Source organism: Platalea leucorodia (genome assembly GCF_965183815.1).
Source record: "Platalea leucorodia genome assembly, chromosome: 5".
Classification (NCBI taxonomy): domain Eukaryota; kingdom Metazoa; phylum Chordata; class Aves; order Pelecaniformes; family Threskiornithidae; genus Platalea; species Platalea leucorodia.
Window position 1 is genome coordinate 52355175 of NC_138827.1, and position 16386 is coordinate 52371560.

At 47.7% G+C, this 16386-nt stretch overlaps 1 protein-coding gene across 1 annotated transcript in view; it reads right to left on the bottom strand.

Annotated features, from left to right (window-relative positions):
• The window catches only part of PAPPA2 (pappalysin 2), a gene marked incomplete at both ends in the record, with an annotated part of 91943 nt that overhangs the window by 57946 nt on the left and 17611 nt on the right, over positions 1 to 16386 (bottom strand). The window contains one exon of the mRNA XM_082313979.1: positions 6141 to 6286. Within this exon, the coding sequence (XP_082170105.1) occupies positions 6141 to 6286 (146 nt within the window). The remainder of the gene's footprint in view (positions 1 to 6140; positions 6287 to 16386) is intronic.

Genomic DNA, 16386 nt, shown 5'->3' on the forward strand with positions numbered 1-16386 from the left:
CTGTTGCAATCCACTAAGCTTCTACCACAAACCTGACCCAAATTCACTGTATATTTTACAGCGGGATTTTCCAAAATGTAGCTTCTGAAGATCCCTTCCTCCCCTTCAGAGGGGTTTGCGTGTCAGCAAGGTGCACCAAGTGAACCATGTGAGAATCCCCTACCCATCACAGTCCTGCTCCTCTTTACTGAGGCACCCTAGCCCCTTGACTCAAGGGGGCACAAAGGAGCAGTTTGTCTCCAAGCCAGTCTGGTGCAGGTTCAACTGTCAAAGATGCTGGAGCACAGGAACAGACTAAGTCCTCAAAAACTGCCCAGAGTTGCCACCTCATACTGACAGCAACAACATGGAGCTGGATAGGGACCCAAGCTGATCCTGCCCTAAGCTGCCCCTTGGCTGCAGGACAAGGTGCTTTTCCTCTCCTGCCCACTTGCCTGCAATGAGAAGAGCAAGGATCAATGATGCTGAGGAAAGCCAGGTGGAGCAGAGCCTTCCCTTTGCTCACTGCCAGCATCTCCAACTCCTGACGTGGGATGCACACCCTGTACTGACAACTCTGTACCACATCTGCTGGGAAACTGTCCATGGAGGATGCTCAAGAACAAAAAACTTAGCCCTCTTCTCTGGCCTCCTTTTATTTCTTTATTTTGCCCAAATGAAAATCTCTTCAGAAACGCTGCTTTTTTTTCTCCCTGCTTTGGGGGTTTTGTTGGCCATTTGCTCCCCTTTCCTCTTCTCATTTCCTTGCTCCATCCACTTTTCCATGCTGCCTTACAGTGGATGAGCAAGGGCTGGGAAATATCAGCAAGACGAGGGGGCAAAAAGCAGACCCCAGCATGTGCCCAGGCTGAATCCAGGAAATACCTCCATAGCATGGTAGGCTGTTTTTACCCAACTTTTAACCCAGACAGCTTGTATGGCAGTGCAGTGAATAGTTGGCTCCAGCACAGCTTGCTCCCTCCTTTGCAGGGCTCTGGAGGATTTACTGTGCCAGCTACCTCACAGCAGAGCCTCTGCTACTGCATCTTTGCTGCTGATTGCTGCCCAGGCCAGCAAAGTTAAAACTGGCAGAGGGCCACCATGTGATCCTGTCTCCAGCCACAGCACAGACTGCTTGAAATCTGCTCCTGGATCAGCTCCGTGTGCTACTGGCCTACCTCATGTCTTCAAGTACAGGGCATTCCTTCCAAGAGAGGGCTTTCTTCAGATCATGGTGTCCCTGGCAGGACACCAGCAGGTCCATGACTCCTATGGTGGAGCCAAGCTGGGTGAACACTGGGTTGGGGCTGGAAAGGGGCCTTCAGAGATGCCCTGAGCAATTCTCTCAAGCCCAACAGGGTTGCAAGAGGGTGAAGAAATAAGGGTGGCATCTTCTATGGACCATCCTGTATATGTGACTCACGGAAAGGCTCAGAGCCACCACTGACCTGTTAAGTGGCACTGTTTCCTAGCTAAAATTTTGTTGTTCTTCCTCCCCACACTGTGGATCTTATGCCCAGGGCAGCTTGGCTTGAGGCAAAGGGTGGGCCACAAAGTAGCTGCATTCCCTTTCTCCTCAGCTGTAAGACACCAGAGCAGAGGACCTTGCATCACATCGGTCAGCTCTTGACCCTTTAGTTGACTGGAGATGGGCCACAAGAAGGTACAGAGGTTGAAAAATCCTTTGGGGACATTCAGGTTGTGTCCTGTCAATCCCCCTCTCAGTTACCAGGCTGGTAAATGCTATAGAGAGCAAAGGGCATCCCATTGATGGAGAACCCAGTGGGCACATAAAAAAAAAAGCTGCTTCTCAATCAAAACAGTGCACAAGAGAAGAGAGAACAGAAAGAAAAGGCATCTCTGCAGCCAAACCCAAGCCTGAGCAAGGCGGGGGGGCTGCCTGCCCAAAGGTCTGAAAGGAGGAATGCACACACAGAAAGAAAATAGTGTTCATAAACAAATAAATGAGATGTGAAAGCCCTGCACGCATCCTGCAGCACTAACCACAAGGAACGGGTCTGAGCACCAGGGGCACAGGAGGCCCTGTGACCAAGCAGCCCTCCTCCCAGCAGAAACCCAATGCTCTTCCCATGTGGGGGAATAAATGGGATTCCAGTACAGGGAGGGAGAAAATTGTCACAGGGGAGGGATGCCAAGGCTGGGATACCCTCTCCCTCCCCCTCCTCTCTGCTGGCTTCCCCTATCCCATTCCTCCCCCACACTCCACGAGGGCGATCATATTTTTAGTACTTTTTTTTTTTTTTTTTTTTCAGCTAATTAGATGGCAGGATTAGGAACAGCATGAGAACTCTGCCTTCCTTCCAGAATGTCCCTGTCTCCACAGCTCCCTGATGAGCCGGGAGAGCTCCCAGCTTTGGACCAGGAAGTTGTATTTCCCCTCTGCAGCGTCCTGGCTATGAAGGCAAGATGTGGAAGTGTTCGTAACATCCCAACAAGACCAGCCTCCCCCCTCTCCCTCCTCTGGAGATCAGGCTTTCCTTCTCACCTCTGCCTCCTCCTGCCCTGGGAGATGGGCTAAATTTGGCTTTAAGTGAACTCTCCCTCTCATGCCTGAGAACCAGCCCAAGGAGGCCCCCAAGGTCAGCATTTACACAACCAAGCTAAAAACTTCAATGTTATATCCCTGTGACATCAAGGGGGTCCAGAACTCCAAGGCAGGTGAACCAGAGTCTTTGGACTTGCTCACCCAACCAAAACCAGGCAGCTGGAAAGCTTCAGCTTTCAACATCCTCTCCCTCCAGACCAGACCTACCAGCTACAGCTGCAGAGCTGGTAATATCCCAAGGTCAAGCCTCAACTCTGCTCAAGCAACAAGAGGTACCCAGTCCAACAGTACAGTGACTGATTCGAACTGGTATGGACCCAACTTCATCTTCACTCACACATCACTTGGAAGCTCCCAGTCCCAGGAGGTTGCCCTGCTTCTAGCCATGATCAACAGCAATACTGAAGGACTCTGGTTCAAGCCAGGTCCCAAGAAGCCAACCTGTTCCTGGGTCAGGGCTGTTATAGAGAACGCATGCTCAAGCAAGCACGGGATCTTTAAAGAGCAAACCACAAAACTGAACCTGTATCACAGGGCCAGTCTTCCCCAAACACTGAGTCATGGCAATTAATGGAACAAACGCATGACGGTTAGTCAGACAGGAAGATGGCCATTGCTTAAGGTACCTTTGATGGAACGGCTGGCCGTCCTTCAGGATCCACTGACCTCAGCCAGATATATGAGCTGGCCTCAGCTTATGTAACTGCAGAAAGTATTTTATAACATCAAATATTCACAATTCCCTTGCCTTTCAACCATGTTTATGCAAATACAGTTCACATGCAGCTACACATGAAGTTTAAAGCGTCTGCATTATTACATTGCTAGGGTTTTTGAGGCAAGGCTTTCCACTGTGGAAAGCTAAGTTTTTTATAGGACGGGATTTCTTCAACTCCCTGTTTTTTAGAAGTAAATCTTTTAAACTACAAGTTCTCAGAAAATTCATTCCAGACTCCAAGCAAGAACTTTGAATTTGAGAGGAAATCACTGTGATTATGGTGGAAAGACTGAGACAGACAGTATGGTTAGAGGGAGCGGTGCAAACAGACCTGAGATCTTCTACCTCTGCTGCTAGCTGGCTGCAAGTTGTCTCTGTCTAGGAGCTCCAAAGAAGCTGAAATACTGCCTATAGAAGCACCACAGACCAGTTCACCCTCTCCAAGTCAGTAATTATCTCTTATGCTTCAATGAATGTAGTTGCTGTTGGCTAGTATTACTACTGGTCTAAAATGGTAAATCATCCCTAAACCTTCAGGAAGGCTGCCTGAAATTCAAATTTACTCAGGAAAATAATCTGGAGGAGAGCAATAGATCTGTAAATCATCAGCATAGGAATGCTGACTTAATTTCTGGTAGCTCAGAACAAGCATAGGTGAAGAGAAGGGGATGAAAAACAAAGTTCAGTGAAGACTTCAGAAGGTGAAGATACCACCAGGAAGGTGAGGAGGAGCCTCTTGAAAGACACAGTAAAAGGTCATGAAAAACTGGTTTCTAAGGAGTTCAAAGTCCAGATGGCAGATTAAAAAACACCTAGAGAAAAACTGATGGAGAACACTTTGGAAACAGTATGTTTAGTGAGCTTTGGGTGAGAGAAAGTGTTAAAATAGAAGAAGAGAAGGCAGTTGGAGAGAAAAAGTCTCATGGTACTACTCTTGAAAACATCTAAGAAAGTCCAGTTCAGAGAGACAAACACAGCAAAATCTGACCAAGAGTCTCTGGAGCCAAGAGGCAGGTTAGTGTCTCAGAGAAGTCAAGTCAAGCTCAAGGAACAAATTTGATTCAGGAGGAGAACCAAAGCATGAGAGAGTCTGTATGCATGTAGGGAAAAAATCAGTGTGGCATTTCTGTTACATGGGAGCAGACAGTGGCATGGAGGGAGCAGGGCCTGTGTGCTGACCTTAATATTTTGAGGTCAGGATAGACAGGAGATCAGCAAGAGTCAGTGCAGGGGAAGGAGTGTGTCTTCTTGGAGACAGACCCCTCTCTTGTGTAAAGACCTTTCTCCACCCCTGGTCACTGTTAGGTCCTTAAAGCTCAGGAACTTTTCTCAAACTACTATTCACTCCTCCCAAGGTTTTCCTTGGTCTTTCCTCACTGCTTTAGCTTCACAGCTACTCAGATTCTCCAGTAGCCTCTTGTGAGAGGTTTTGTCAAAAGACATATATTCGAGACCTGCTCAGTCCTAAGTTTCTTCTTTGCTGGGCAACGTGCGTGGTACAAAACACTTGATGATGTGGTGGAACCTACTGTTTACAGAGAACAGAGTCCGCCACCCGCCCTCCCTAGCTCATTAAATCTAAAACCAAGGACAGTCTTGAACCACAGTCTTCAGTCTGTGCCAGAGCCTCAAAGAAATTCAGATCCAGCTTCATACTTCACAGCTCTGGCACCAGAGCCAAGACAACACCCCTTTTCCCCTGAACCTCTGCGGTAAAACCCTCATCCAACATTTCCAGATGGTGCCACCTCTTGTGTCCCTGCCTGGACACAAACTCTGAGACCGCAGCTAAATGCAAGCTTTGGATGAAACCAGTCACCCTGCTTACCCCTCCGTACAATTCCTTGTGAGCCATTGGGAGGGGTCTGAAAAGAACATGTGTGGCTGAAGCACTTGCTGTAGTAAGATGATTGTCAAGCTGAGCCTTGGAAGTGATTTCTGGAAGCTGAAGGAATACATTTCATGGAGATTTGCCTTCCTCAATAAGCAACTGTAGCAATACGCTATTGAAAAAACAGTCCCGAAACTCATTGAGGGAGGGAAACTGGCAAAAAAGAACTTTAAAACAGGTCTTTAACAGCAGTGTAAAACTTTTAAGGGTTGAACATCACGCACTTGTAAAAGCAGAAAGTCTAGGTCTGCTGTGCAGGTGTCAGGAGTAATTATTTCCAGTTACTTGTTGAGAAACACTTTAGATGTTTTGACTGCAAAGTGTAAAGGTCTTTGCCAGAAAACTTGATGTTGAAGAGGTGGAGGGAGAGGCAGGGAAAAGAGAGATAGCAGAAATAGGAGAAAACACACAATACATTCACATTCTAGTGAAGCAGTTGCCGTTTTGACTGTTTTGTATCCTGCCAAGGCTGATGACCTTAAGGGTCTGCCTTGAATTCACTGAAGCCAAGGAGAACCTTGCCTCCAGCAGGTAGTAAGCCAAGTTATAAAAGTGTAGTTTAATTTGATAGTCATCCTCACATTTGCAGCTGGATTCGGAAGTGGCCAGTGCTTGCTGCCTGGTCAGCTCTGGAGTTGCTCAAATCTGGAGTCTCAGCTCTGAAATCACTGACCCTCCTCATTTATCTGTTTGTCATTATGTGCTGCAAAATGAAGTTCACGCTTTCCAGAATCCTGGAAGATAGAAGTCCTGGAAGTCCCTTGTCAGGGTGTAACTCCACCACGTTATCCACATGGACACAGGGAACAGGCAGCTCCTTTGCTTACAGCAGCAGCTATTGGTACACCCAAAGCCTGTTATCATGACCTTCTTATCAAACATCCTCAATGTTGAGCCAAACCATGGCTGCCTCTTTTTTGCCAAGTCAACCAAGAGAGAGGAAAACCAACAACCCTGAGACCCCATGAGTGCGGTGGCTTACTTACCCAGATGACTAAGGGCCTCTTTATCCCATGGCCAAGTGGCAGCACCAGCCAACTCTTCCCTCACTGAACTGGCAAAGTAAACGTTGAGGAAGTGGGTGCTATTCAGCTGCAGTGCCTCCTTCAGCTCCTTCACGCTCATGTACGCCCTGCAAGGATAAGGGATAGGAGATTGTCAGCATAGACTTCAACAGAGCAAAGAAGAAAAGCAGGAGCAATCCACAGACATCCTGGAAAGGGGGCAGCAGACCCCATCCTCAAATCTGAAACCAATAGCATTTGGTAAAGCATGGCAAAATTCAGCAAGTTTCAACAGAATGTCCCATGACACTACAAATTCTGCTCTGTAATGTGCAAGTTGTGCTAGTGAGAGGTTTGGGTGGGAGGCAGTCATGCAAATCTGAAGAAGTTTTGCTAATCACAGTAGCTTTGTTGATGAGTTCTACTCTTAGAGAAGGTTTTCCAAGAACGGGGACAGAAGAGACCCTGGAGAATAGGATAAAAGGAGACAAAATGGGAGGATAAACTATGAGAGAAGAAAGGAAACGTAGAGGTGAGTCCTGCTAGGGAAAAGAGAAGGGGTTTGGCATCAGAAAAGTGGAATGGGGGTGGGGGGTGGGGGGGGAAGTGAGTTTTCCTCAAGGTGTGGTGAGAGAGAAAGGAATCCAGAACTCCAGCTGGTTCCAACAAGGGTTTTCAGGGGTCATCCCTGATAGAGGTCAGGGCAGGAATGGACATCAAGCCTTATTCTTGGGAGCAGAGAGGGTTTGCCAGCTGGGGCCAAGAAGTCTCTTCTCCAGCTTCTCTAGTCTGCCTGGAGAAACTCACAACCATGGCCCTCCACTCTATTCTTTTCCCCAGGACAACCCGTATGCCAGAGGTGGCAGCACGTGGTAAGAGCAAGGGGTCCTTGCAAAGCACAGGCACATAACACATCAAGAAACATGCTACCTTACCCCCATCCCTGTGTACTGTATAAGGAAGAGCATGAGCAAAAGGTAGCTCAGAATTTGCTCCAAGAAATCTCTCTTCCAGCTCTGCTCAAAACAGACCTTGGAGAAGAGTGCTGTCTGGGTCCCCCCTGCACTGAGCCAACAGCAAGGCCCTCTTCACATGAATCTGTCTCTCTGCACATGATCTGAATCCTCTCTGAGAAGAGGTCTGGGATGTCTGCAGGAGCCAGGGCAGGGAATCACAGGAGCTCCCAAAATAAGCTTAATGGGGACAGAGGGACATCTCTGGAGACAGATCCATCAAAGGGCATGTTTAGGGGGGAAAGCCTCCTGACGACACTGCTGGCCATCTCTCCTCCCATCTCCAGAGTTGGGAATAAAAAGTTGCAGGAGCAGAAAAAAAAATACTAGAATGGGGATATCCAAGACATCCATTTCTAAAGGGCACGGGAAGATAATGGGCTGGGAGAGGTGGGTAGGCAATAGGCATTGCAGCAGAGCAGTAACATCCATAGGTATGTCTGGGTGTCCATAAAATGATACTCACAACGTGGCATGTCGCTCAGCACTTGCAGAAACAAACAAACAAGAACAGCAGGAAATTTAGGTTTCACTCTCCCTCTGTGTGGTTGTTTCTGCACAGGTCAGAGGTCTATATTGCATTCACTGGTACACCAACAGTCCCAGAGTTGATCTTTAGGGAGTTCATGTCCTCAGCTGTGTAAAACAATCAGGATCTAACTTAATAATAACAATAATAATTCCAATAATAATAGCAGTGGGATTGTAGGGCCTTGGGCTGCGCTGCAAATGCCAGATACTCTTTTAAATCAAGTACTACCATTTCCACCATCAGTGCCATTAACCTCATGGGCTGAGATAGCATTAGGACAGGTAGCCCTAGAAGACATTGTCTCTAAGACTTGTCTCTAAGTCTTCAAAATCTGAGGACCCTGACCCGTGGTTTGTGAAGCCATTAATTCAAGGGATTCAAAGCAGGGAAAAAGATCATGGAAAGGCTTCAAATACATCGCTGTGGAATGGTGATGGAAATGCACCATTGTGGAAATATGTCATAAAAATGACTAAACCTGCAGCATAAGGCCAACAGCAACATTAAGGTGGTGGAAAGCATTTCACTTATTCCCATGCTTCCAGGAGCAATTGGCATCTTTGAGCTGCACGGAGAGGTTATGAAGGGAATACAATCATTTCTTTACACTGGACTAGCCATGAAGGCACACCAGCTATATTTGAATGAGTAGCTTCTGTAAAAGTGGTGTCCATTAGTGCATTCCTCACCCGTGTTGAATTACGGAAGGAAGGACAAAAAGCTGAACATAGGCTAACAGGAAAAAAGGCATGTTCTCCTCAGAGATGTGAAGTGAGAAGGGAAACCAACAAGAGATGTACTAAATACACTGTTTGAGATGGCAAGATCCCTAGTCAAGTTATTATACCAACAGACTTGTTTAGAAAGAGAGAGGTTGCTACAGCAAATGGAAGAGAGGGAGGAAAAAGTGAAAAAAATAGAGGAACAGGATTCCAGAAGTAGACTAGAGCAGGATGGCATGTGGAGCAGAGCTCGGTAAACCCAAGGGTGGACACTTCCCTGCATCTGAAATAGCAGAGACTTGGGTCGGCCACTGCTGACTTGGGAGGTGTCAGATAATCAGGATCTGCTGACTACCTCTCCCTTTCCAGTCAGCCACAATAGGCCATCCTGGGCTGGAGACATCTCACCCACCTTCCCAGCGACAAAGCAGCTCCGAAACTTCAGACACTTCAGAAAATCTTGGCTGGACTATATGTCAGCATTTAATGGTGACATGAGATGACCAGCTCGTCTTCACCAGGCCCTGAGATCTCCCACCACAAAGCAGCATTCCCAGAACACTTTCCCCAGCCACATCAGCTTGTGGAGAGAAAACTCTCCCAACCGGAAATGGCAAATTAGGAGAACGTGATCCCTCCTCTGTGATGTCGCGCCTGAGCATCTCAGACACGCGCCACGCTGACGCCATCCCTTCAACCCAACCAAGACGGGAGCAGGCTGGGAGGAATAGATAGGGACAAGAACAAATAAACCTGAAGGACATATTTGTGGCATGACTCGGAAGGAAGAGAAGCAAAAATTTCATAGAAATAGAGCATAAAGGAGGGAGAAGGGGGAAAGAAAGTCTCCTTTATGCACCAGAGCTGCTCGGGGGACACAGACTTAAAAATAACGTTGATTCCTGACCTATGATATCTTGGAAAAATAGCCCCAAACCCTTCCAGGCTGTCCAAATTCCGAGAGCTGACGTCAGCCCTATTCAGAGGGATATTCCCGCTGCCCCTCTTCTGGAGACATGATGTTTTTCTGGCTGTCGCCTGCCATTCCCTTGACACTAGCAACATTTTTTGTCAACCCTTAATTATAAATAACTGTAATTTCCTCCATTGAGAGATTTGGATGGTTCAGGGCTGTGTCAGGGGTAGGGGGAGCCGTTCCAGCACTGAGAGATGCTCAGATGGATGGAGGAGAGGAAAGGACCCTGATTTCACCCACTATGGCATGGAAAGCACAAATATCCTCCTGCTGGTGTCCCCAGAAACATGACCAAGACCAAAACAATTCTAGAATGGGCAACTCCAATTCCCCTCAATCCACATTTCCCACTGGCATCCTTAGCTTAGACAAGGAGCATGTAACTGGCGTCTTTGCCTGTCACTTGCTGCCAAGGTCGTGCTCTCCCTCTTCTTCAGCGCTTCTGTGATTTTCCCAGGGGGAAGGCAGAGAAGCCTTTGGTCTCCACAAACAGCCTAAATGACAGCCCTCTCCTCTGCTCCCCAAATAGCTTCTCAATGCCTACAAGACCAGATTATTCCAAACGGGATGGTATTTACATCAGAGTGGGCACTGCAAGCCAACACACAAACACAACGAAGGCCAGAAGGGCACATGAAGGCACAGCTAATCAGTTAAGCATCAAAACAAAACAACACCAAAGAATAGGGCAGAGGGAAGGGAGACAGAGAAGGGCCATCAGGTTTTCCAGAATCAAAGCAAATGTTTTTCCAAGAGCATCCAAAACTCATTGATGAGCAGCTAGCTGCATGGCAATATCACCTTGACCGGGTGAGTATTTGCAACCATGGGAGAGCGGAGCTTGCAAGAAGACTATAGGCAACACTAGAAAGAGATTAGGGACAGGAGGGCTATGGACTGCCATTATTAGAAATGAGCATGGGCATGAACACCATCTGAAGTGATGGTATTTGAGAGAATGAGTCCAGATATGAGGGCCTCCTTCATGACAGTGCTGACCTGTGATACTGTTGACTTAAAGTTCTGCTGAATGACACTGGCTGACAATTTGACTCTAAGGCACGCTTAGGTACCACACTGCATACTGTTTTACTTGTGGGACTCATGTTTTGCAGAAAGCAAGATGGGGAAGAAGCCTGGACGTTGTATTGCTCTACAGCAGCACAGTGGAGACACAGTGATGCTAGTGTGGTCCTGGTGCTGGGTCAGGAGCCCATGGCTCTGTATGGGACTTAATGATGTGCTGTCATTGTGTGACATTTCAGGCTATCAAAAAAAGGAAATGAAGATGAAGTGCAGCAGCTTCAGTGACTGTGTCACCATAGAATAGCAGAATCAGAGACTCATAACTGTGGGTGAAGAGGACCTCCACAGGTCATGTAGTCTGACTGCCTTGTTCAAAACAGGTCTAATTAAAACAGGTTGCTCAAGGCCATGTCCAGCTGAGACCGGAACAGCTCTGAAGATAGTCGTTTCACAATTTCTCTTGGCAACGTATTTCAGTATTTAACCACCTTTATGGTAAAAAAAAATCCTTAATGTCTAATCCAAATTTCTCATGTTCCAACTTGTGTCCATTGCTTCCTGTCCTATCATCACACATCTCAGAGTCCTGCTCCATCTTCTCTGTGTCACCCCATTGCATCAAATAGGAAAGCCATCAAATGACTACAGCTTTGTATAGAAAACTATTACTGCACTAGACCTTACCAGACTAAGGTCTAAAGACCCAAAGCTTCCTTTCTGATCAATTGAAAAATCATGCTCCACCCATGATCCCAGGCCTCCCTGGAGAACTCTTACATCCCCTTTCTCATTATTTTCCTTGAACAATTTTGTCCTAGCCCATGGGGCAGAGTCTTTGTACTCATGGATGTAAGTCAGTCTCTGGGCTGGCTTGGTCAAAGGAGATTTGACATACTCTGGAGAGACAGATCTGTTGCTGCTGTTCCAGGCAGCAATTTCTGGCAGCAACAACAGGACCACTGCTGTTGCACAGGTGGGAGAGAGGAGAGGATCTGCTAATCTATGGGGCAGTAGAATGGACAATCAAGCTGTAACACAAGCCTGATGTTGTTTCAGGTGGGAGAGGAGGAGCAAGAGTGGTACTTTCTAGTGACAGCCATATCATAACAGGAAGTCTTGGGGCCACGGAAGTGGCCATTACCGCGGAAAGGCAAAAGATGGCACTTCTGAATGAGAAGCAAGGCCAGCACGTACCCCATCCAGTACCATAAATCAAACTGAATTCTCTGGGTACTGCAAAGGATGCAGTATGTAATGCCACAGGAATTCCACTGCAATTCAAAAATAGGAATCTTTTCCCTGTAGACATTTCAGAGGGGATGTGGGAGTGGGGTTGGGTGGAAGTTGTCCAAGTGCCCTCCACAGACAGCTGGAAAATACTTGAGACCCAGCCAGCTCCAGCTAACCATACAGCCCAATGAAGTCACAGGGGATTCCTGGCTCTGCTTTCATGTCCTTCACCCACCGCAAGGAAATTCCTCTTCCTACTCCCCCCAGGCAGGGAGGCTCCCTTTTTCCCCAAACCTCTGCTTAACAAATGAGGAATCCCTCAGACTTCCCAGGAACGAGCACCAGCCTGCCACCAACATTTCTGGTGTGCTCACAACACATTCCATAAAGGCTACAAAGGGTTAACACAACACACAGCAACCTTGCTTCTGAGGCACCAGCCAAAAGTCCAAGAGCCACAACCCAATCCATGAAGACAGGTGCTGAATCAAATGGCATGAAAATTTTTGGAGAGCAGACTCTCTAAACTCTCTGTATCATTAGTGAAGAGAGATGCTCCTCCAGACAGTGAGCCAAAGTGAACATCTTCCAATTCACCCCTCCCAAAGGACTCTTCTCCATGGTGACTCCTTAAGGGGGTCTCTGCTTGCATACATGAATCCTCCTTGCTAGAATTTTTGAACCCTCATCCCTGTACCCAGCACATGAATTCCCAGCTGATGCTCAGCCTTGCCTCCCTTCTGCCCTGCCACAGGCAAAGTCCGCTACCACGCTGTAAACAGGACATGGAACCATCTTGGCACAGCACACAAGCCAGGATGGGTTACTTGGTCTCTCTCCAGACTAGACTGATGGTGGTTCTCATAACTGCAGCTGCCTCACACTCTGGATTTACCTGCCCTGAAATGTCTGGTGTCAATGCAGCTGGGTGGATGCTGTATTTTTAGGCAAAAGCTTAAGTCCTTCTGTACTTGTTAAGACTACTTGCATCCCCATTGCCATGGTCTACGAGTTCTGACTCCAGTCCAGCACTGTGCTGGTATGATACAAACATCATTGCCAGCATCATGACAACTTGACAAGGCAACATCCAAATTACTCTCATCTGGACAGGCTTTGGTAACACAGCCAGATACAAAACACATGCAAGAGGTGAAGGGAAGGCTGAGGAGCAGCCAGACATTCCCCTGGGATCACAGGAGGCACAACGCTGCTGGAATAATACCCTCTGTAGTCCTCAGGAGTCTCTCATCAGTTTCACTGGGTGTTGGACTCCAGCCAAAGAGCATTTGGGTACCCAAGGGATGAGGGAATAACACACCTCTTGGACATGCCTGGAAAAACCCACCTTTAAGGCACTGACAGCATGAGTAGAACAGCCTAGGAAACAGCCATCACTGGCAGCATCACTTAAGAGAGAGTTTAAAATTTGCATGAGTGACCAAGTATCAAGATGTCAAAGAGGGTGACAGGGCAAAACACTCGTACATGAGGGCCTTCAGGATCAGGGGTTTCCCTTATGCATGAGCAATTCCTGTTGGATTCAGAGGTAACTCTCAAATCTGCATGTGGGAGGTGGATTTGGCTTTGCGACTGAAGCAGTAGCAGATGCTGCAGGGTCAGAGAGTTGCACTGGCAAAGCTGCAGATGGGATCAAAAAGACAAGTTGTAGTTCGAGGCTGTGACCCTTCCACATAGATTTACTGGGTAAGGGACCAAGAAGGCTGCAGATCACTAACACACAGCAGGCAAGCTCCCAGTTACATCAGATGGTAGTACGCAACTTCTTGAGGTCAGATTTGGGCAAGAAAGACAATAACATTAGTGTTAGACCAGAAAGCCCTGCAGGGCATTTTGCCCTGAGATAGACTGAAGAATAAGTGCTGCTAACAATGGCACAGCCTAACTATTCCTGGAAGTGTTTGCTAAAAAGTTATTCACTAAATCATCACTGCACCAGCCAAAGGCAATGCTATTTTAGACCTGGTTTTGGTAAGCAGTGTAGAAATCATGGAAGAGCTGATGAGAGAAAGAAAACTTGGCCTGAACTAATAATGAGCTGATTCAAATTAACTTAAATGGAGGGATAAAGGCAGGTCTTGAACTAAGAATGGAAAAACAGGACTGACCAGCAGACACCAGTGCATCCAAGATGCTGGGGAGAGTGGGATGAAACGGGAATTCCCTGAAATCAAGCTGACTCCAGTGAAAACAAAAAATAAAAGGCCCTTTTAGAAATAAGAGGAGTGGCAGAAGGAAGGAGCAGATCTGCTAAGCAGGGAAGGTGGAGCTGAAGCTCAGCATAATTGAGATGCATCCCTGGACAGAATTAACATATGGTCTCCACCTTTATTCAGGATTGCGAGACAGAATTAGACTTCCCTTCCAGTGGGGTACAGCAAGATTAAGGGCATGGTACTGGGGCAGAGCTCAAAATAGATTAAGAAAAGATGGCAGCAGTTGGATGGGAGCCGAAGTGCCATTTGGGCAGGATGGGAGGGAAGATGAAACACTGGGGAGGTGGCAGTGAGTCCCAACACTGAAAGGGGAGGGATGTAGCGATACAGAACAAGGGGCAAAAAACAGAAGGGGAAGTGCACAAATAGAAATATTCATAAATAAACAAAAAATCAGTGGATGTAATACATTTGTAGCAGGAGCCTGGGAAAATGCCACCCCGAATCCAGAAGGACTGACCACAAGGCACATGACTGGCAAACAACTAATATGATACATGCAATGATGTCTACAGGGGTGAACAAAGATCATAATGAGACAGGCTAATCTGGTTGTCCTCTCTCTGACAGACCTTAAATCCACCTGCAAATTTCAGCAGACTTTCAGGTTTAAAGGTCTCCATGTTATTAATTTCACCCTCCTACCCCATCTTTGAAAAAAATAATGACAATGCTTAAACACAGGGACTGATATAAATGTGATCACCTGAAGGCCAGCAAGGGACATGCAATACCCTCTCCGGGCAAACTCTGAATACACTGCCAGGGGTGCCAAATTTTTAACCATTTGCCTGCACCGACAGATCCCAGACCCTGCCAGTGTGAACACAGGCAAGGGCATGCTGCACTTGATGGCCTTTCTCTTGGGAAGTGACAGCTGGGCATCAAGGACTTGTTTTTGCATCCAGCACCACACCAGGGCACCTGACTTTAGGAAACCCACATCAATTCCTCCCCACCAGGCTGCTTAGAGACTGTTTGCTTTTCTACCACATGCCGGTTTCCTCTCTGGATCTTGTTGTAGCTATGTTGACTGCTTATGTGCAGGGCAAGGAAGCAGGGACCAGTTTTAAGGCTGGTTGCATGTGACACACTGGTACTCATGTTTCGGGGGTTGAACCGAGGATGGTCCCCCACTAACTTGTATTGAATACATGAGAATAAATCTCAGGAGATGTTTACCCCCAGCCGTGCTCTTGCAGCGCGGTGGGGACCCTCAGGACACTCGTGATGATGGGTGCATGCCTCCGAGTAGATCTTCTGACCTCCCCTTCCAATGCTGTCTTCAGATACAGCCCCCTCTTGCGGCTTCTCGCTGGAGGCTTTGCCAAATTGAGGCTTCTCTTGGAGGATGCTAAAGCATCTGCATCATCAGCCCCCAACCCCTGGGATTTCTGACCAGCGCTGCAGGAGTGGGGAGTTTTCTCCACTGCTCCTCTGAAGGAACAGGGATGTTCAGTGGCTCTTCTTTCAGCACAGATTAATCACATGTGCGTTGGATGCTTGGATCATTGAAAAACACTGGTTTCATGATGTTTGCATCCTCAGGCCAAGGCTGGCTTGCCACCTCACTCAGGTGCTAGCTGCCACACACATGATGGGCACCACAGCCTGTCTGATGGCCTCTTGGGATGGCTCTGCTGGGAATTCCCCCGCACATCTCCACGTGCCTGTGTAGGTTTCCTGGCTATAACTGAGGTACCACCAGCCCTAGTACAACTTAGGAGGAGATGAGGTTTTTGAGAACCACTCATTTGGACCAGCATTTTGTCCAATTTGCATTTAGGTTTCCCAAAAAATCCAATGGTTGTGGCTACTTGATAGACTTATAGTCTCTCCTGAGCTCCCAGAGGAGTCAGCCCTGCACTGCAGAAAGCACCAGGACCAGCCATCAACAATCCCAAAGGGTCAAAGGGTTGCAGTGCCTGACACAGAAGCCTTTACATTATGAACCCAGGAGAAACTCCCACATTTGCTCTAGGAAGAGATGTCTACACTCTGTCCCAGGGACAGGAACCCACATGTTCCCCTTTGCCTGCCTCAAATTCCTTTAAGAAGGAGGAGACCGACTCACCACATTGCCTCCTCCGTTCTCAGGCCCAAGTACCATCCAACATCACCACACTGCTGGACGGGAAGAGGCATCTTTCTGCAGTGGCCTCATAAGAGAGGCATCTGGACATGGCCCCATAGCACAGACATCATCCCCCAGCAAGAAAGGGCTTGGAGAGGTGACAGGGCAGTAGGAAGATGAGTGCTGGGTCAGGATCAGGCATGCACAGCAGAGAAATCCAGGGCTGCGGTGAAGCTGATTGAAGGAGGCATGAAGGGAGACAAACAAGGGAAGCATGGCCTCTGGCTCAGCAGGGACTATCTGACCTCTCTTCCAAGGGGGCATGGCAGCTTTCGGCTGACGCCAGCAGCGAGCCTGCATCCCAAGAGTTGTTGCTGTCTGGCAGAGACAGTAAGCAGCAAAGCCTTAATCAGAAAGG